At 53.4% G+C, this 17,685-nt stretch overlaps 3 protein-coding genes across 3 annotated transcripts in view; 2 read left to right on the top strand and 1 right to left on the bottom strand.

The window, feature by feature from the left end:
- LOC132246597 (mucin-19-like) overlaps window positions 1–12,456 on the top strand; it is a gene marked incomplete at its 3' end in the record, with an annotated part of 34,277 nt that extends 21,821 nt beyond the window's left edge. The window contains exon 3 of the mRNA XM_059719919.1: window positions 1,634–12,456. Within this exon, the coding sequence (XP_059575902.1) occupies window positions 1,634–12,456 (10,823 nt within the window). The remainder of the gene's footprint in view (window positions 1–1,633) is intronic.
- LOC102569169 (uncharacterized) overlaps window positions 1–17,685 on the bottom strand; it is a 233,301-nt gene that overhangs the window by 100,600 nt on the left and 115,016 nt on the right. The gene's annotated exons all lie outside the window — the stretch shown is intronic.
- Window positions 12,489–17,682, top strand: LOC132246596 (mucin-2-like; the record flags this gene model as incomplete). The annotated part of the gene is made up of 1 exon (XM_059719918.1): window positions 12,489–17,682. A coding segment is annotated over exon 1 (5,091 nt), but the record flags the coding sequence as incomplete, so codon positions are not given.

The raw sequence follows: 17,685 nt of genomic DNA, 5'->3' as shown, positions 1-17,685 counted from the left end.
GTATTAATATAGTAATGTATATATACTATATTATTATAGTAATGTATTACTATATTAAATTATATCTAATATATAGTTCTATTTTATACACCCACTCATATACATTCACAAAACATTTAGGTTTTTTGGCTGAATATGTTCTTTTTCACTAAAAGAAAAGTAATTTTTCATAAGCTATTACTTTTCCACAACTAATTTTATTGAAAAATATTTTGAAAAATTAGTGTGCAAAACTTTCAACAGGTTTAAGTTGTTCTTATGAGAGAGAGGGGTGTTTTGCTGACTAGGAGCCTTCTTACGTTGCTTAATTTTGGTTGTTTGAAGCTTACTACCTGCTAAGTTGCACAAATGCAATGGTTCCTCCAGTGATTTTCTCTTGGTACCACAGTTACCTTACAAATTAGCTGGAAATGCTAACAACTGACTTAATTAGAGTTAACTCTTATGAACTACTCTAGTTACTCAGGTACAAGGCATGACGACTCAGTAGTAGGTAAACACTGTTTTTGGACCTTTAGTTTAGCTATTGATGTGTATTGGTTATTTATGTACAAGAAGACAGCGGCTATAAAAGTTTGATCTTGCACTTTCAAATATTCTGGTCTCAATCCACTGAATCATAGACACCCAACAAATAAGATAAGAAGATGCTTAATTTTAAACACGAACTATATAACTGACTTTCTAATTCTTGCCTTAAAAGGGTGCTTTTGTAACCTGCAGCAGATAACGCAAATTTTTATCTAAGTAGATGCCCACGTACCTGCTTCTGAATTCACAATAGCAGCACTTATTGGATGCCCTTTATGACAATGGCATGCCTGTTAAGAGTCACCCCTTGGAGAACATAGGTGCAGTGGAGCAGAAGTTTCAGTGACATAAGGAAGGGAAGTCCCCTCTGTTGATTTAAGCAAACTCACTGAATACACAACAAAAGGGAGGAAGATGAGATGAAGCATTCATGCAGCAAGAGGGAGGTGCGAGACGCAATTATCCCCTGTAAATGTCACATTTTTCTAGTGAGGGTAATTATATCACTACGTAGGAGGGAGAGGGCCACGCAGGGGAGGGAGCTGGACAAAGAACAGGTGCTTGTGACTCCAGAAACCGTTTCTACTTGTCCTCCATAACACAGAAGTGTTGTGGATAAGATCATCCTCATGGCAATACAAAGTGTTAGTATCTCTTCAAGGCCATTTGGAAGACTTAGGTGAAACCGAATTGATGCCTTGTCCCCAACACAGAATTATAGGGACAAGAAACTTCACTTTATTAAGCATAAGCAAGGCGTAAGCATGGCACTAGATCCACATTAATCTATGTGTAAGGAACCAACTACAGTGGGGCCCTGATCCTGATTTTAGCACAGCTTAAGCTACAGAGCTGGTGGAACAAATGTCTGTGCAAATTACATATGTAAATGAAAACAGGATATAAGAAACATTGTCAAGTAGGTGACAGACAGAAGAAATTCTGTAGAAAGTACAAACAGATCAGTGGAAGATGAAGAACAGTCAAGAGAGATCAGCAGGGATCAGACAGATCTGAAGGGGCCATGAAGTCAAAAGTCATGATTAAGTCACTGATTCTCACTGTCCAGTAACATAATGAATTTTTCTTTCTGCCTCCGCAGCTTCCCTGCAGACGACAACCACAGCACAAATGACCACAGGGTCTACCACCACTCTGCCACCGCAGGCGAGTACGTCTGCTCCTCCTGCGACGTCAGTCCCACAAAGTACAGCTGCCCCCAGCTCTTCTCTGACACAAACCTCAACACCTGTGCAAGAAACCCCAACCCCTGTGACTTCCTCCACAACGGGCAGTTCTTCTACGTACCTGATGACAACCACGCTTACCGTGCCCACCGCTTCCCTATCACAGACCACTGCTAACACCACCTCTACTGCAGCACAGACCTCCACGTCTGCTCCACAACCAACAACTGCTGTACAAACAACATCTTTCATGACTGCAGGCACCACGATTGGGCCAACAACAGCCACGTTAGCCAGCTCAACTCCTACCATGAAGACAACACAAGGCACATCATCACCACAGACAACAGTACTTCATACCACCACAACCTTGGTGACATCCACACTTGGTCCGCAAACACTGATGCTGGGTCCTTCCTCAAGCCCATCTGGAAGCACAGCTCAGCAGGGGACAAGCACAGCTCCGCTTTCGAGCACTTCCCCATCACTGAGCACACCACCTGCCAGCTCCACAGCTTCCCTGCAGACCACAACTGGACTCCAAACAACCACCCGGGCTAGCACCACTCTCTCGCTGCAGACGAGTACACCTGCTCCTTCTCCCACTTCAGGCCTACCAAGTACGGCTGCCCCCAGCTCTTCTGTGACACAAACCTCAACCCCTCTGCAACAAACCCCAACTCCTGTGACATCTTCCGCGAGAACCAGTTCTCCCATTAACCTGATGACAACCACTCCTCCCATCTCAACAACTTCCCTATCAGAGACTACAGCTGCCACAATCTCTACTGCAGCAGAAACATCCACTTCTCCTCCACAATCCACAACTCATACTCAAACCCCTTTTCCCACTGAACCAGAGACCTCCACATCGCCTCCACAGTCCACAACTCCTGCTCAAATGCCATCTCCCACTGCACCAGAGACCTCCACATCACCTCCACAATCCACAACTCCTGACCACACCCCATCTCCCACTGCACCAGAGACCTCCACATCTCCTCCACAATCCACAACTCCTGCTCAAACGCCATCTCCCACTGCACCAAGGACCTCCACATCTCCTCCACAATCCACAACTCTGGCTGAAACCACATCTCCCACTGCACCAGAGACGTCCACATCACCTCCACAATCCACAACTCCTGCTCAAACGCCATCTCCCACTGCACCAGAGACCTCCACATCTCCTCCACAATCCACAACTCCTGCTCAAACGCCATCTCCCACTGCACCAGAGACCGCCACATCTGCTCCACAATCCACAACTCCTGCTCAAACGCCATCTCCCACTGCACCAGAGACCTCCACATCTCCTCCAAAATCCACAACTCCGGATGAAACCCCATCTCCCACTGCACCAGAGACCTCCACATCTCCACCACAATCCACAGCTCCTGCTCAAACCCTATCTCCCACTGCACCAGAGACCTCCACATATCCACCACAATCCACAACTCCTGACCACACCTCATCCCACACAGCACCAGAGACCTCCACATCGCCTCCACAGTCCACAACTCCGGCTCAAACCCCATCTCCCACTGCATCAGAGACCTCCACATCACCTCCACAATCCACAACTCTGGTTCAAACCCCATCTCCCACTGCACCAGAGACCTCCACATCTCCACCACAATCCACAAGTCCTGCTCAAACCCCATCTCCCACTGGACCAGAGATGTCCACATCACCTCCACAATCCACAATTGTGGGTCAAACCCCATCTCCCACTGCACCGGAGACCTCAACTTCTCCTCCACAATCCACAACTCTGGCTGAAAACACATCTCCCATTTCACCAGAGAGCTCCACATCTCCTCCGGAGACCACAACGGGGCAAACCACAGCCACATTATCCAGCTCCACTTTGACACCACGCATGACCATGGAGACAATTGCAGGCACTTCAGTTCAACAGACAACAGAACTTCCAAACAACACCACCTTGATGACATCCACACGTGGTCCGGAAACATCCACTCCGGATCCTTCTTCCAGGCCAGCAAGTACCACAGTGCAGAAAGGAACAACCACGGATCTTCTTCCTTCCACAGCACAAACCTCGGCATCTCTCCCAGAATCCCCAACCACTGTGCGATCCTCCAGAACAACAAGTTCTTCTACACACATGATGACAACCAGTTTTGTCATCCCCACCACTTCCCCAACACAGAGCACAGTTTCCACCACCTCCACTGCACCAGAGACCTCCACATCTCCTCCACAATCCACAACTCCTGCACAACCCGCATCTCCCACTGCAAGAGAGACCTCCACGTCACCTCGACAATCCACAACTCCTGCTCAAACCCCATCTCCCACTGCACCAGTGACCTCCACGTCACCTCGACAATCCACAACTCCTGCTCACACCGAATCTCCCACTGCTCCAGAGACCTCCACATCTCCTCCACAATCCATAACTCTGGCTGAAACCACATCCCCCACTGCAACAGAGACCTCCACGTCACCTCGACAATCCACAACTCTGGCTCAAACCCCATCTCCCACTGCACCAGAGACCTCCACATCTCCTCCACAATCCACAACTCCGGCTGAAACCACATCATCCACTGTAACAGAGACCTCCACATCTTCTCCACAATCCACAACTCCTGCTCAAACCACGTCTCCCACTGCAACAGAGACCTCCACATCGCCTCCACCATCCACAACTCCGGCTGAAACCACATCTCCCATTGCACCAGAGATCTCCACGTCACCTCGACAATCCACAACTCCGGCTGAAACCACATCTCCCGCTGCACCAGAGACCTACACATCTAGTCCACAATCCACAACTCCTGCTCAAACCCCATCTCCCACTGCACTACAGACCACAACCGGGCCAACTACAGCCACGTTCTCCAGCTCCACTTTGACATCACACACCACCGTGGAGACAAGTCCAGACACCTCACCACTACAGACGACAGCATTTCCAACTGCCACAACCTTGGTGACATCTGCACGTGCTCCAGAAACATCCACGCTGGGTCCTGCCTCAAGCCCAGCTGGTACCAGAGCTCAGCAAGGGATAACTACGGCTCCTCTTCCTAGTACTTCCCCATCACAGAGCACAACATCTGCCACCTCCATCGCCTCCCAGGAGACAACAAGCGGAGTGCAAACCACTACAAGGGCTAGCACCACTTTGTCACCGCAGACAAGTACACCTGCTTTTTTGTCCACTTCAGCCTTGCACAGTACAGCCGTCCTCAGCCCTTCCACAGCACAAACCTCCGCATCTGTCCCAGAATCCCCAACCACTGTGCCATCCTCCACAACGACCAGCTCTTCTACACAAATGATGGCAACCACTTTTGTCATCCCCACCACTTCCCCAACACAGAGCACAGCTGCCACCACCTCCACTGCACCAGAGACCTCCACATCTCGCCCACAGTCCACAAGTCCTGCTCAAACCCCATCTCCCACTGCACCAGAGACCTCCACATCTTCTCCACAATCCACAAGTCCTGCTCAAACCCCATCTCCCACTGCACCAGAGAACTCCACGTCACCTCCACAATCCACAACACTGGCTCACACCCCATCTCCCACTGCACCAGAGACCTCCACATCACCTCCACAATCCACAAGTCCTCCTCAAACCCCATCTCCCACTGTTCCAGAGACCACAGACAGGCCAACCACAGCCGCATTATCCAGCTCCACTTTGACACCACACACGACCATGGAGACAACTCCAGGCACTTCAGTTCAACAGACAGCAGAACTTACAAGCACCACCACCTTGATGACATCCACACGTGGTCCGGAAACATCCACTCCAGGTCCTTCCTCCAGGCCAGCCAGTACCACAGTGCAGCAAGGAACAACCACGGCTCCTCTTCCTAGGACTTCCCCATCACTGAGCACAGTAACTGCCACCTCCCCACCTTCCCTGCAGACCACAACCGGACTGGAAACAACCACCCGGGCTAGCACCACCCTGTCACTGCAGTCTAGTACACCTGCTTCTTCTTCCACTTCAGCCCTGCCGAGTACAGCCATCCCCAGCGCTTCTCCCACTGCAACGGAGACCTCCACATCTCCTCCACAATCCACGACTCATGCTCAAACCCCACCTCCCAGTGCACCAGAGACCTCCACATCTCCTGCACTATCCACAAGTCCTGCTCAAACCCCATCTCCCACTGCACCAGAGACCTCCACATCTCCTCCACAATCCACAACTCCTGCTCAAACCCCATCTGCCACTGCACCAGAGACCTCCACATCTCCTCCACAATCCACAACTTCTGCTCAAACCCCATCTCCCACTGCACCAGAGACCTCCACATCACCTCCACAATCCACAACTCCTGCTCAAACCCCATCTCCCACTGCACCACAGACCACAACCGGGCCAACTACAGCCACATTCTCCAGCTCCACTTTGACATCACACACCACCATGGAGACAAGTCCAGACACCTCACCACCACAGGCGACAGCATTTCCAACCGCCACAACCTTGGTGACATCTGCACGTGCTCCAGAAACATCCACGCTTGGTCCTGCCTCAAGCCCAGCCGTTACCACAGCTCAGCAAGGGACAACCACGGCTCCTCTTCCTAGTACTTCCCCAACACAGAGCACAGCTGCCACCACGTCCACTGCAACAGAGACCTCCACATCTCTTCCAGAATCGACAACTCCTGCTCAAACCCCATCTCCCACTGCACCAGAGCCCACAACTGGCCCAACCACAGCAATGTTCTCGAGCTCCACTGTGACACCACACACCACCATGGAGACAAGCCCGAGCACTTCACCACCACCGACAACAGTACTTCCAACCGCCACAACCTTGGTGACATCTGCACGTGCTCCAGAAACATCAACGCTGGGTCCTTCCTCAAGCCCAGCTGGTACCACAGCTCAGCAAGGGACAACCACGGCTCCTCTTCCTAGTACTTCCCCATCACAGAGCACAGCACCTGCCACCTCCACCGCCTCCCTGGAGACCACAAGCGGAGTGCAAACCACCACACGGGCTAGCACCGCTTTGTCACCGCAGACAAGTACACCTGCTCCTTCTTCCACTTCAGTCCTGCCAAGTACAGCCGTCCCCAGCCCTTCCATGGCACAAACCTCCGCAACTGTCCAAGAACCCCCAACCACTGTGACATCCTCCGCAATGACCAGTTCTTCTACACACATGAGGACAACCACTTTTGTCATCCCCACCACTTCCCCAACACATAGCACAGCTGCCACAACCTCCACTGCACCAGAGACCTCCACATCTCCTCCACAATCCACATCTCCTGCTCAAACCCCATCTCCCACTGCACCAGAGACCTCCACATCTCCTCCACAATCCACAACTCTGGCTGAAACCACATCTCCCACTGAAACAGAGACCTCCACATCTTCTCCACCATCCACAACTCTGGCTCAAACCATGTCTCCCACTGCACGAGAGACCTCCACATCTCCTGGACAATCCACAACTCCGGCTGAAACCACATCTCCCACTGCAACAGAGACCTCCACGTCACCTCGACAATACACAACTCCAGCTCAAACCCCATCTCCCACTGCACCAGAGACCTCCACATCACTTCGACAATCCAGAACTCCTGCTCAAACCCCATCTCCCACTGCACCAGAGACCTCCACATCTCCTCCACAATCCACAACCCTGGCTGAAACCACATCATACACTGCAATAGAGACCTCCACATCTTCTCCACCATCCACAACTCTGGCTCAAACCCCATCTCCCACTGCACCAGAGACCTCCACATCTCGTCCACAATCCACAACTCCTGCTCAAACCCCATCTCCCACTGCACCAGTGAACTCCACGTCACCTCGACAATCCACAACTCCTGCTCACACCGAATCTCCCACTGCACCGGAGACCTCAACATCTCCACAATCCACAACTCTGGCTGAAACCACATCCCCCACTGCAACAGAGACCTCCACGTCACCTCGACAATCCACAACTCTGGCTCAAAACCCATCTCCCACTGCACCAGAGACATCCACATCTCCTCCACAATCCACAATTCCGTCTGAAACCACATCATCCACTGCAACAGAGACCTCCACATCTTCTCCACAATCCACAACTCCTGCTCAAACCACATCTCCCACTGCACCAGAGACCTCCACATCTCCTCCACCATCCACAACTCTGGCTGAAACCACATCTCCCACTGCAACAGAGACCTCCACATCTTCTCCACCATCCACAGCTCTGGCTCAAACCATGTCTCCCACTGCACAAGAGACCTCCACATCTCCTGGACAATCCACAACTCCGGCTGAAACCACATCTCCCACTGCAACAGAGACCTCCACGTCACCTCGACAATCCACAACTCCTGCTCAAACCATGACTCCCACTGCACCAGAGACCTCCACATCACCTCGACAATCCACAACTCCAGCTCAAACCCCATCTCCCACTGCTCCAGAGACCTCCACATCACCTCGACAATCCACAACTCCAGCTCAAACCCCATCTCCCACTGCACCAGAGACCTCCACATCTTCTCCACAATCCACAACTCCTGCTCAAACCCCATCTCCCACTACACCAGAGACCTCCACATCTCCTCCACAATCCACAACTCCTGCTCAAACCCCGTCTCCCACTGCACGAGGGACCTCCACATCACCTCGACAATCCACAACTCCTGCTCAAACCATGACTCCCACTGCACCAGAGACCTCCACATCACCTCGACAATCCATAACTCCGGCTCAAACCTCATCTCCAACTGCACCAGAGATCTCCACATCTCCTGCACAATCCACAACACTGGCTAAAACCCCATTTCCCACTGCAACAGAGACCTCCACATCTTCTCCACAATCCACAACTCCTGCTCAAACCACATCTCCCACTGCACCAGAAACCTCAACACCGCCTCCACCATCCACAACTCCGGCTGAAACCACATCTCCCATTGCACCAGAGATCTCCACATCTCCTCCACACTCCACAACTCCGGCTATAACCACATCTCCCGCTGCACCAGAGACCTCCACATCTCCTCCACAATCCACAACTCCTGCTCAAACCCCATCTCCCACTGCACGAGGGACCTCCACATCACCTCGACAATCCACAACTCCTGCTCAAACCATGATTCCCACTGCACCAGAGACCTCCACATCACCTCGACAATCCATAACTCCGGCTGCAACCCCATCTCACACTGCACCAGAGATCTCCACATCTCCTGCACAATCCACAACACTGGCTAAAACCCCATCTCCCACTGCAACAGAGACCTCCACATCACCTCGACAATCCACAACTCTGGCTCAAACCCCATCTCCCACTGCACCAGAGACCTCCACATCTCCTCCACAATCCACAACTCCGGCTGAAACCACATCATACACTGCAACAGAGACCTCCACATCTTCTCCACAATCCAGAACTCCTGCCCAAACACATTCTCCCACTGCACCAGAGACCTCCACATCGCATCCACCATCCACAACTCCGGCTCACACCCCATCTCCCACAGCACCAGAGACCTCCACATTTCCTGCAGAATACACAACTCCTGTTCACACTTCATCTCCCACTGCACCAGAGACCTCCACGTCACCTCGACAATCCACAACTCCTGGTCAAACCATGACTCCCACTGCCCCAGAGACCTCCACATCACCTCGACAATCCACAACTCCGGCTCAAACCCCATCTCCCACTGCAGCAGAGACCTCCACATCTCCCGCACAATCCACAACTCCGGCTGAAACCACATCATCCACTGCCCCAGAGACGTCCACGTCACCTCCACAATCCACAATTCCGGCTCAAACCCCATCTCCCACTACACCAGAGACCTCCACATCTCCTCCACAATCCACAACTCCGGCTGCAACCCCATCTCACACTGCACCAGAGATCTCCACATCTTATCCACAATCCACAACTTCTGCTCAAACCGAATCTCCCACTGCACCAGAGACCTCCACGTCACCTCCACAATCCACAACACTGGCTCACACCCCATCTCCCACTGCACCAGAGACGTCCACATCACCTCCACAATCCACAAGTCCTCCTCAAACCCCATCTCCCACTGTTCCAGAGACCACAGACAGGCCAACCACAGCCGCATTATCCAGCTCCACTTTGACACCACACACGACCATGGAGACAACTCCAGGCACTTCAGTTCAACAGACAGCAGAACTTACAAGCACCACCACCTTGATGACATCCACACGTGGTCCGGAAACATCCACTCCGGGTCCTTCCTCCAGGCCAGCCAGTACCACAGTGCAGCAAGGGACAACCACGGCTCCTCTTCCTAGGACTTCCCCATTACTGAGCACAGTAACTGCCACCTCCCCACCTTCCCTGCAGACCACAACCGGACTGGAAACAACCACCCGGGCTAGCACCACCCTGTCACTGCAGTCTAGTACACCTGCTTCTTCTTCCACTTCAGCCCTGCCGAGTACAGCCATCCCCAGCGCTTCTCCCACTGCAACGGAGACCTCCACATCTCCTCCACAATCCACGACTCATGCTCAAACCCCACCTCCCAGTGCACCAGAGACCTCCACATCTCCTGCACTATCCACAAGTCCTGCTCAAACCCCATCTCCCACTGCACCAGAGACCTCCACATCTCCTCCACAATCCACAACTCCTGCTAAAACCCCATCTGCCACTGTACCAGAGACCTCCACATCTCCTCCACAATCCACAACTTCTGCTCAAACCCCATCTCCCACTGCACCAGAGACCTCCACATCTCCTCCACAATCCACAACTCCTGCTCAAACCCCATCTCCCACTGCACTACAGACCACAACCGGGCCAACTACAGCCACGTTCTCCAGCTCCACTTTGAAATCACACACCACCATGGAGACAAGTCCAGACACCTCACCACTACAGACGACAGCATTTCCAACTGCCACAACCTTGGTGACATCTGCACGTGCTCCAGAAACATCCACGCTGGGTCCTGCCTCAAGCCCAGCTGGTACCAGAGCTCAGCAAGGGATAACTACGGCTCCTCTTCCTAGTACTTCCCCATCACAGAGCACAACATCTGCCACCTCCATCGCCTCCCAGGAGACAACAAGCGGAGTGCAAACCACTACAAGGGCTAGCACCACTTTGTCACCGCAGACAAGTACACCTGCTTTTTTGTCCACTTCAGCCCTGCACAGTACAGCCGTCCTCAGCCCTTCCACAGCACAAACCTCCGCATCTGTCCCAGAATCCCCAACCACTGTGCCATCCTCCACAACGACCAGCTCTTCTACACAAATGATGGCAACCACTTTTGTCATCCCCACCACTTCCCCAACACAGAGCACAGCTGCCACCACCTCCACTGCACCAGAGACCTCCACATCTCGCCCACAATCCACAAGTCCTGCTCAAAACCCATCTCCCACTGCACCAGAGACCTCCACATCTCCTCCACAATCCACAGCTCCGGCTCAAACCTCATCTCCCACTGCACCAGAGACCAGAACCGGGCCAACCACAGCCACGTTCCCCAGCTCCACTGTGACACTGCACACGACCATAAAGACAAGTCCAGGCACTTCAGCACCACAGACGACACCACTTCCAACCACCACAACCTTGGTGACATCCACACTTGCTCCAGAAAGATCCACGCTGGGTCCTTCCTCAAGCCCAGCCGGTACCACAGCTCAGCAGGGGACAACCATGGCTCCTCTTCCGAGTACTTCCCCTTCACAGAGCACAACACCTGCCACCTCCACCGCCTCCCTGGAGGCCACAAGCGCATTGCCAACCACCACACGGGCTAGCACCGCTTTGTCACTGCAGACAAGTACACCTCCTTCTTCCACTTCAGTCCTGCCACGTACAGCCGTCCCCAGCCCTTCCACGGCACAAACCTCCGCAATTGTCCAAGAACCCCCAACCACTGTGCAATCCTCCACAACGACCAGTTCTTCTACACACATCATGACAACCACTTCCGTCATCCCCACCACTTCCCCAACACATAGCACAGCTGCCACCACCTCCACTGCACCAGAGACCTCCACATCTCGTCCACAATCCACAACTCCTGCTCAAACCCCGTCTCCCACTGCACCACAGACCACAACCGGGACAACTAAAGCCACGTTCTCCAGCTCCACTTTGACATCACACACCACCATGGAGACAAGTCCAGACACCTCACCACCACAGGCGACAGCATTTCCAACCGCCACAACCTTGGTGACATCTGCACGTGCTCCAGAAACATCCACGCTTGGTCCTGCCTCAAGCCCAGCCGTTACCACAGCTCAGCAAGGGACAACCACGGCTCCTCTTCCTAGTACTTCCCCAACACAGAGCACAGCTGCCACCACGTCCACTGCAACAGAGACCTCCACATCTCTTCCAGAATCGACAACTCCTGCTCAAACCCCATCTCCCACTGCACCAGAGCCCACAACTGGCCCAACCACAGCAATGTTCTCCAGCTCCACTGTGACACCACACACCACCATGGAGACAAGCCCGAGCACTTCACCACCACCGACAACAGTACTTCCAACCGCCACAACCGTGGTGACATCTGCACGTGCTCCAGAAACATCAACGCTGGGTCCTTCCTCAAGCCCAGCTGGTACCACAGCTCAGCAAGGGACAACCACGGCTCCTCTTCCTAGTACTTCCCCATCACAGAGCACAGCACCTGCCACCTCCACCGCCTCCCTGGAGACCACAAGCGGAGTGCAAACCACCACACGGGCTAGCACCGTTTTGTCACCGCAGACAAGTACACCTGCTCCTTCTTCCACTTCAGTCCTGCCGAGTACAGCCGTTCCCAGCCCTTCCATAGCACAAACCTCCGCAACTGTCCAAGAACCCCCAACCACTGTGCCATCCTCCGCAATGACCAGTTCTTCTACACACATGAGGACAACCACTTTTGTCATCCCCACCACTTCCCCAACACATAGCACAGCTGCCACAACCTCCACTGCACCAGAGACCTCCACATCTCCTCCACAATCCACAACTCCTGCTCAAACCCCATCTCCCACTGCACCAGAGACCTCCACATCTCCTCCACAATCCACAACTCTGGCTGAAACCACATCTCCCACTGCAACAGAGACCTCCACATCTTCTCCACCATCCACAACTCCTGCTCAAACCATGACTCCCACTGCACCAGAGACCTCCACATCACCTCGACAATCCACAACTCCAGCTCAAACCCCATCTCCCACTGCTCCAGAGACCTCCACATCACCTCGACAATCCACAACTCCAGCTCAAACCCCATCTCCCACTGCACCAGAGACCTCCACATCTTCTCCACAATCCACAACTCCTGCTCAAACCCCATCTCCCACTGCACGAGGGACCTCCACATCACCTCGACAATCCACAACTCCTGCTCAAACCATGACTCCCACTGCACCAGAGACCTCCACATCACCTCGACAATCCATAACTCCGGCTCAAACCTCATCTCCAACTGCACCAGAGATCTCCACATCTCCTGCACAATCCACAACACTGGCTAAAACCCCATCTCCCACTGCAACAGAGACCTCCACATCTTCTCCACAATCCACAACTCCTGCTCAAACCACATCTCCCACTGCACCAGAAACCTCAACACCGCCTCCACCATCCACAACTCCGGCTGAAACCACATCTCCCATTGCACCAGAGATCTCCACATCTCCTCCACAATCCACAACTCCGGCTGAAACCACATCTCCCGCTGCACCAGAGACCTCCACATCTCCTCCACAATCCACAACTCCTGCTCAAACCCCATCTCCCACTGCACCAGAGACCTCCACATCTCCTCCACAATCCACAACTCTGGCTGAAACCACATCTCCCACTACAACAGAGACCTCCACATCTTCTCCACCATCCACAACTCTGGCTCAAACCATGTCTCCCACTGCACGAGAGACCTCCACATCTCCTGGACAATCCACAACTCCGGCTGAAACCACATCTCCCAATGCAACAGAGACCTCCACGTCACCTCGACAATCCAAAACTCCTGCTCAAACCATGACTCCCACTGCACCAGAGACCTCCACATCACCTCGACAATCCACAATTCCAGCTCAAACCCCATCTCCCACTGCACCAGAGACCTCCACATCTCCTGCACAATCCAGAAATCCTCCTCAAACCCCATCTCCCACTGCACCAGAGAACTCCACATCTCCTCCACAATCCACAACTCCTGCTCAAACCCCATTTCCCACTGCACCAGAGACCTCCACATCTCCTCCACAATACACAACTCCTGCTCAAACCCCATCTCCCACTGCACCAGTGACCTCCACGTCACCTCGACAATCCACAACTCCTGCTCACACCGAATCTCCCACTGCACCGGAGACCTCAACATCTCCACAATCCACAACTCTGGCTGAAACCACATCCCCCACTGCAACAGAGACCTCCACGTCACCTCGACAATCCACAACTGTGGCTCAAACCCCATCTCCCACTGCACCAGAGACCTCCACATCTTCTCCACAATCCACAACTCCTGCTCAAACCACATCTCCCACTGCAGCAGAGACCTCCACATCTCCTCCACAATCCACAACTCCGGCTGAAACCACATCTCCCGCTGCACCAGAGACCTCCACATCTAGTCCACAATCCACAACTCCTACTCAAACCCCATCTCCAACTGCACCAGAGACCTCCACATCTCCTCCACAATACACAACTCCTGCTCAAACCCCATCTCCCACTGCACCAGAGACCTCCACGTCACCTCGACAATCCACAACTCCTGCTCAAACCATGACTCCCACTGCACCAGAGACCTCCACATCACCTCGACAATCCATAATTCCGGCTCAAACCTCATCTCCAACTGCACCAGAGATCTCCACATCTCCTGCACAATCCACAACACTGGCTAAAACCCCATCTCCCACTGAAACAGAGACCTCCACGTCACCTCGACAATCCACAACTCTGGCTGAAACCCCATCTCCCACTGCACCAGAGACCTCCACATCTCCTCCACAATCCACAACTCCGGCTGAAACCACATCATACACTGCAACAGAGACCTCCACATCTTCTCCACAATCCAGAACTCCTGCACAAACACAATCTCCCACTGCACCAGAGACCTTCACATCGCCTCCACCATCCACAACTCCGGCTCAAACCCCATCTCCCAAAGCACCAGAGACCTCCACATTTCCTGCAGAATCCACAACTCCTGTTCACACCCCATCTCCCGCTGCACCGGAGACCTCCACATCTCCTGGACAATCCACAACTCCGGCTGAAACCACATCTCCCACTGCAACAGAGACCTCCACGTCACCTCGACAATCCACAACTCCTGGTCAAACCATGACTCCCACTGCCCCAGAGACCTCCACATCACCTCGACAATCCACAACTCCGGCTCAAACCCCATCTCACACTGCACCAGAGACCTCCACATCTCCTGCACAATCCACAACTCCGGCTGAAACCACATCATCCACTGCAACAGAGACGTCCACGTCACCTCCACAATTCACAACTCCGGCTCACACCCCATCTCCCACTGCACCAGAGACCTCCACATCTCCTCCACAATCTACAAGTCCTCCCCAAACCCCATCTCCCACTGTTTCAGAGACCACAGACAGGCCAACCACAGCCGCATTATCCAGCTCCACTTTGACACCACACACGACCATGGAGACAACTCCAGGCACTTCAGTTCAACAGACAGCAGAACTTACAAGCACCACCACCTTGATGACATCCACACGTGGTCCGGAAACATCCACTCCGGGTCCTTCCTCCAGGCCAGCCAGTACCACAGTGCAGCAAGGGACAACCACGGCTCCTCTTCCTAGGACTTCCCCATCACTGAGCACAGTAACTGCCACCTCCCCACCTTCCCTGCAGACCACAACCGGACTCGAAACAACCACCCGGGCTAGCACCACCCTGTCACTGCAGTCTAGTACACCTGCTTCTTCTTCCACTTTAGCCCTGCCGAGTACAGCCATCCCCAGCGCTTCTCCCACTGCAACGGAGACCTCTACATCTCCTCCACAATCCACAACTCCTGCTCAAACCCCACCTCCCAGTGCACCAGAGACCTCCACATCTCCTGCACTATCCACAACTCCTGCTCACACCCCATCTCCCACTGCACCAGAGACCTCCACATCTCCTCCACAATCCACAACTCCTGCTCAAACCCCATCTGCCACTGCACCAGAGACCTCCACATCTCCTCCACAATCCACAACTCCTGCTCAAACCCCATCTCCCACTGCACCAGAGACCTCCACATCACCTCCACAATACACAACTCCTGCTCAAACCCCATCTCCCACTGCACTACAGACCACAACCGGGCCAACTACAGCCACGTTCTCCAGCTCCACTTTGACATCACACACCACCATGGAGACAAGTCCAGACACCTCACCACTACAGACGACAGCATTTCCAACTGCCACAACCTTGGTGACATCTGCACGTGCTCCAGAAACATCCACGCTGGGTCCTGCCTCAAGCCCAGCTAGTACCAGAGCTCAGCAAGGGATAACTACGGCTCCTCTTCCTAGTACTTCCCCATCACAGAGCACAACATCTGCCACCTCCATCGCCTCCCAGGAGACAACAAGCGGAGTGCAAACCACTACAAGGGCTAGCACCACTTTGTCACCGCAGACAAGTACACCTGCTTTTTTGTCCACTTCAGCCTTGCACAGTATAGCCGTCCTCAGCCCTTCCACAGCACAAACCTCCGCATCTGTCCCAGAATCCCCGACCACTGTGCCATCCTCCACAACGACCAGCTCTTCTACACAAATGATGGCAACCACTTTTGTCATCCCCACCACTTCCCCAACACAGAGCACAGCTGCCACCACCTCCACTGCACCAGAGACCTCCACATCTCGCCCACAGTCCACAAGTCCTGCTCAAACCCCATCTCCCACTGCACCAGAGACCTCCACATCTTCTCCACAATCCACAACTCCTGCTCAAACCACATCTCCCACTTCACCAGAGACCTCCACATCTCCACAATCCACAACTCCTGCTCAAACCCCATCTGCCACTGCACCAGAGACCTCCACATCTCCTCCACAATCCACAACTCTGGATGAAACCACATCTCCCACTGCAACAGAGACCTCCACATCTCCTCCACAATCCACAACTCCTGCTCAAACCCCGTCTCCCACTGCACCAGAGACCTCCACATCTCCTCCACAATCCACAACTCTGGCTGAAACCACATCTCCCACTGCACCAGAGACCACCACATCTCCTCCACAATCCACAACTCTGGCTGAAACCACATCTCCCACAGCAACAGAGACCTCCACATCTCCTCCACAATCCACAACTCCTGCTCAAACCATGACTCCCACTGCACCAGAGACCTCGACATCACCTCGACAATCCACAACTCCTGCTCAAAACCCATCTGCCACTACACCAGAGACCTCCACGTCTCCTGCACAATCCACAACTTCTGCTCAAACCCCATCTCCCACTGCACCAGAGACATCCACATCTTCTCCACAATCCACAACTCTGGCTGAAACCACATCTCCCACTGCAACAGAGACCTCCACATCACCTCGACAATCCACAACTCCAGCTCAAACCCCATCTCCTACTGCACCAGAGACCTCCACATCTCTGGCTGAAACCACATCATCCACTGCACCACAGACCTCCACATCACCTCGACAATCCACAACTCCGGCTCTAACCCCATCTCCCACTACACCGGAGACCTCCACATCTCCTCCACAATCCACAACTCCGGCTGCAACCCCATCTCACACTGCACCAGAGATCTCCACATCTTCTCCACAATCCACAACTCCTGCTCAAACCCCATCTCCCACTGCACCAAGGACCTCCACATCTCCTCCACAATCCACAACTCTGGCTGAAACCACATCTCCCACTGCAACAGAGACCTCCACATCACCTCGACAATCCACAACT

The sequence above is a fragment of the Alligator mississippiensis genome, chromosome 16 (genome assembly GCF_030867095.1).
Source record: "Alligator mississippiensis isolate rAllMis1 chromosome 16, rAllMis1, whole genome shotgun sequence".
Lineage (NCBI taxonomy): Eukaryota > Metazoa > Chordata > Crocodylia > Alligatoridae > Alligator > Alligator mississippiensis.
The sequence above is the reverse complement of the archived record's forward strand: the minus strand, read 5'-3'. Positions and strand labels throughout refer to the sequence as shown.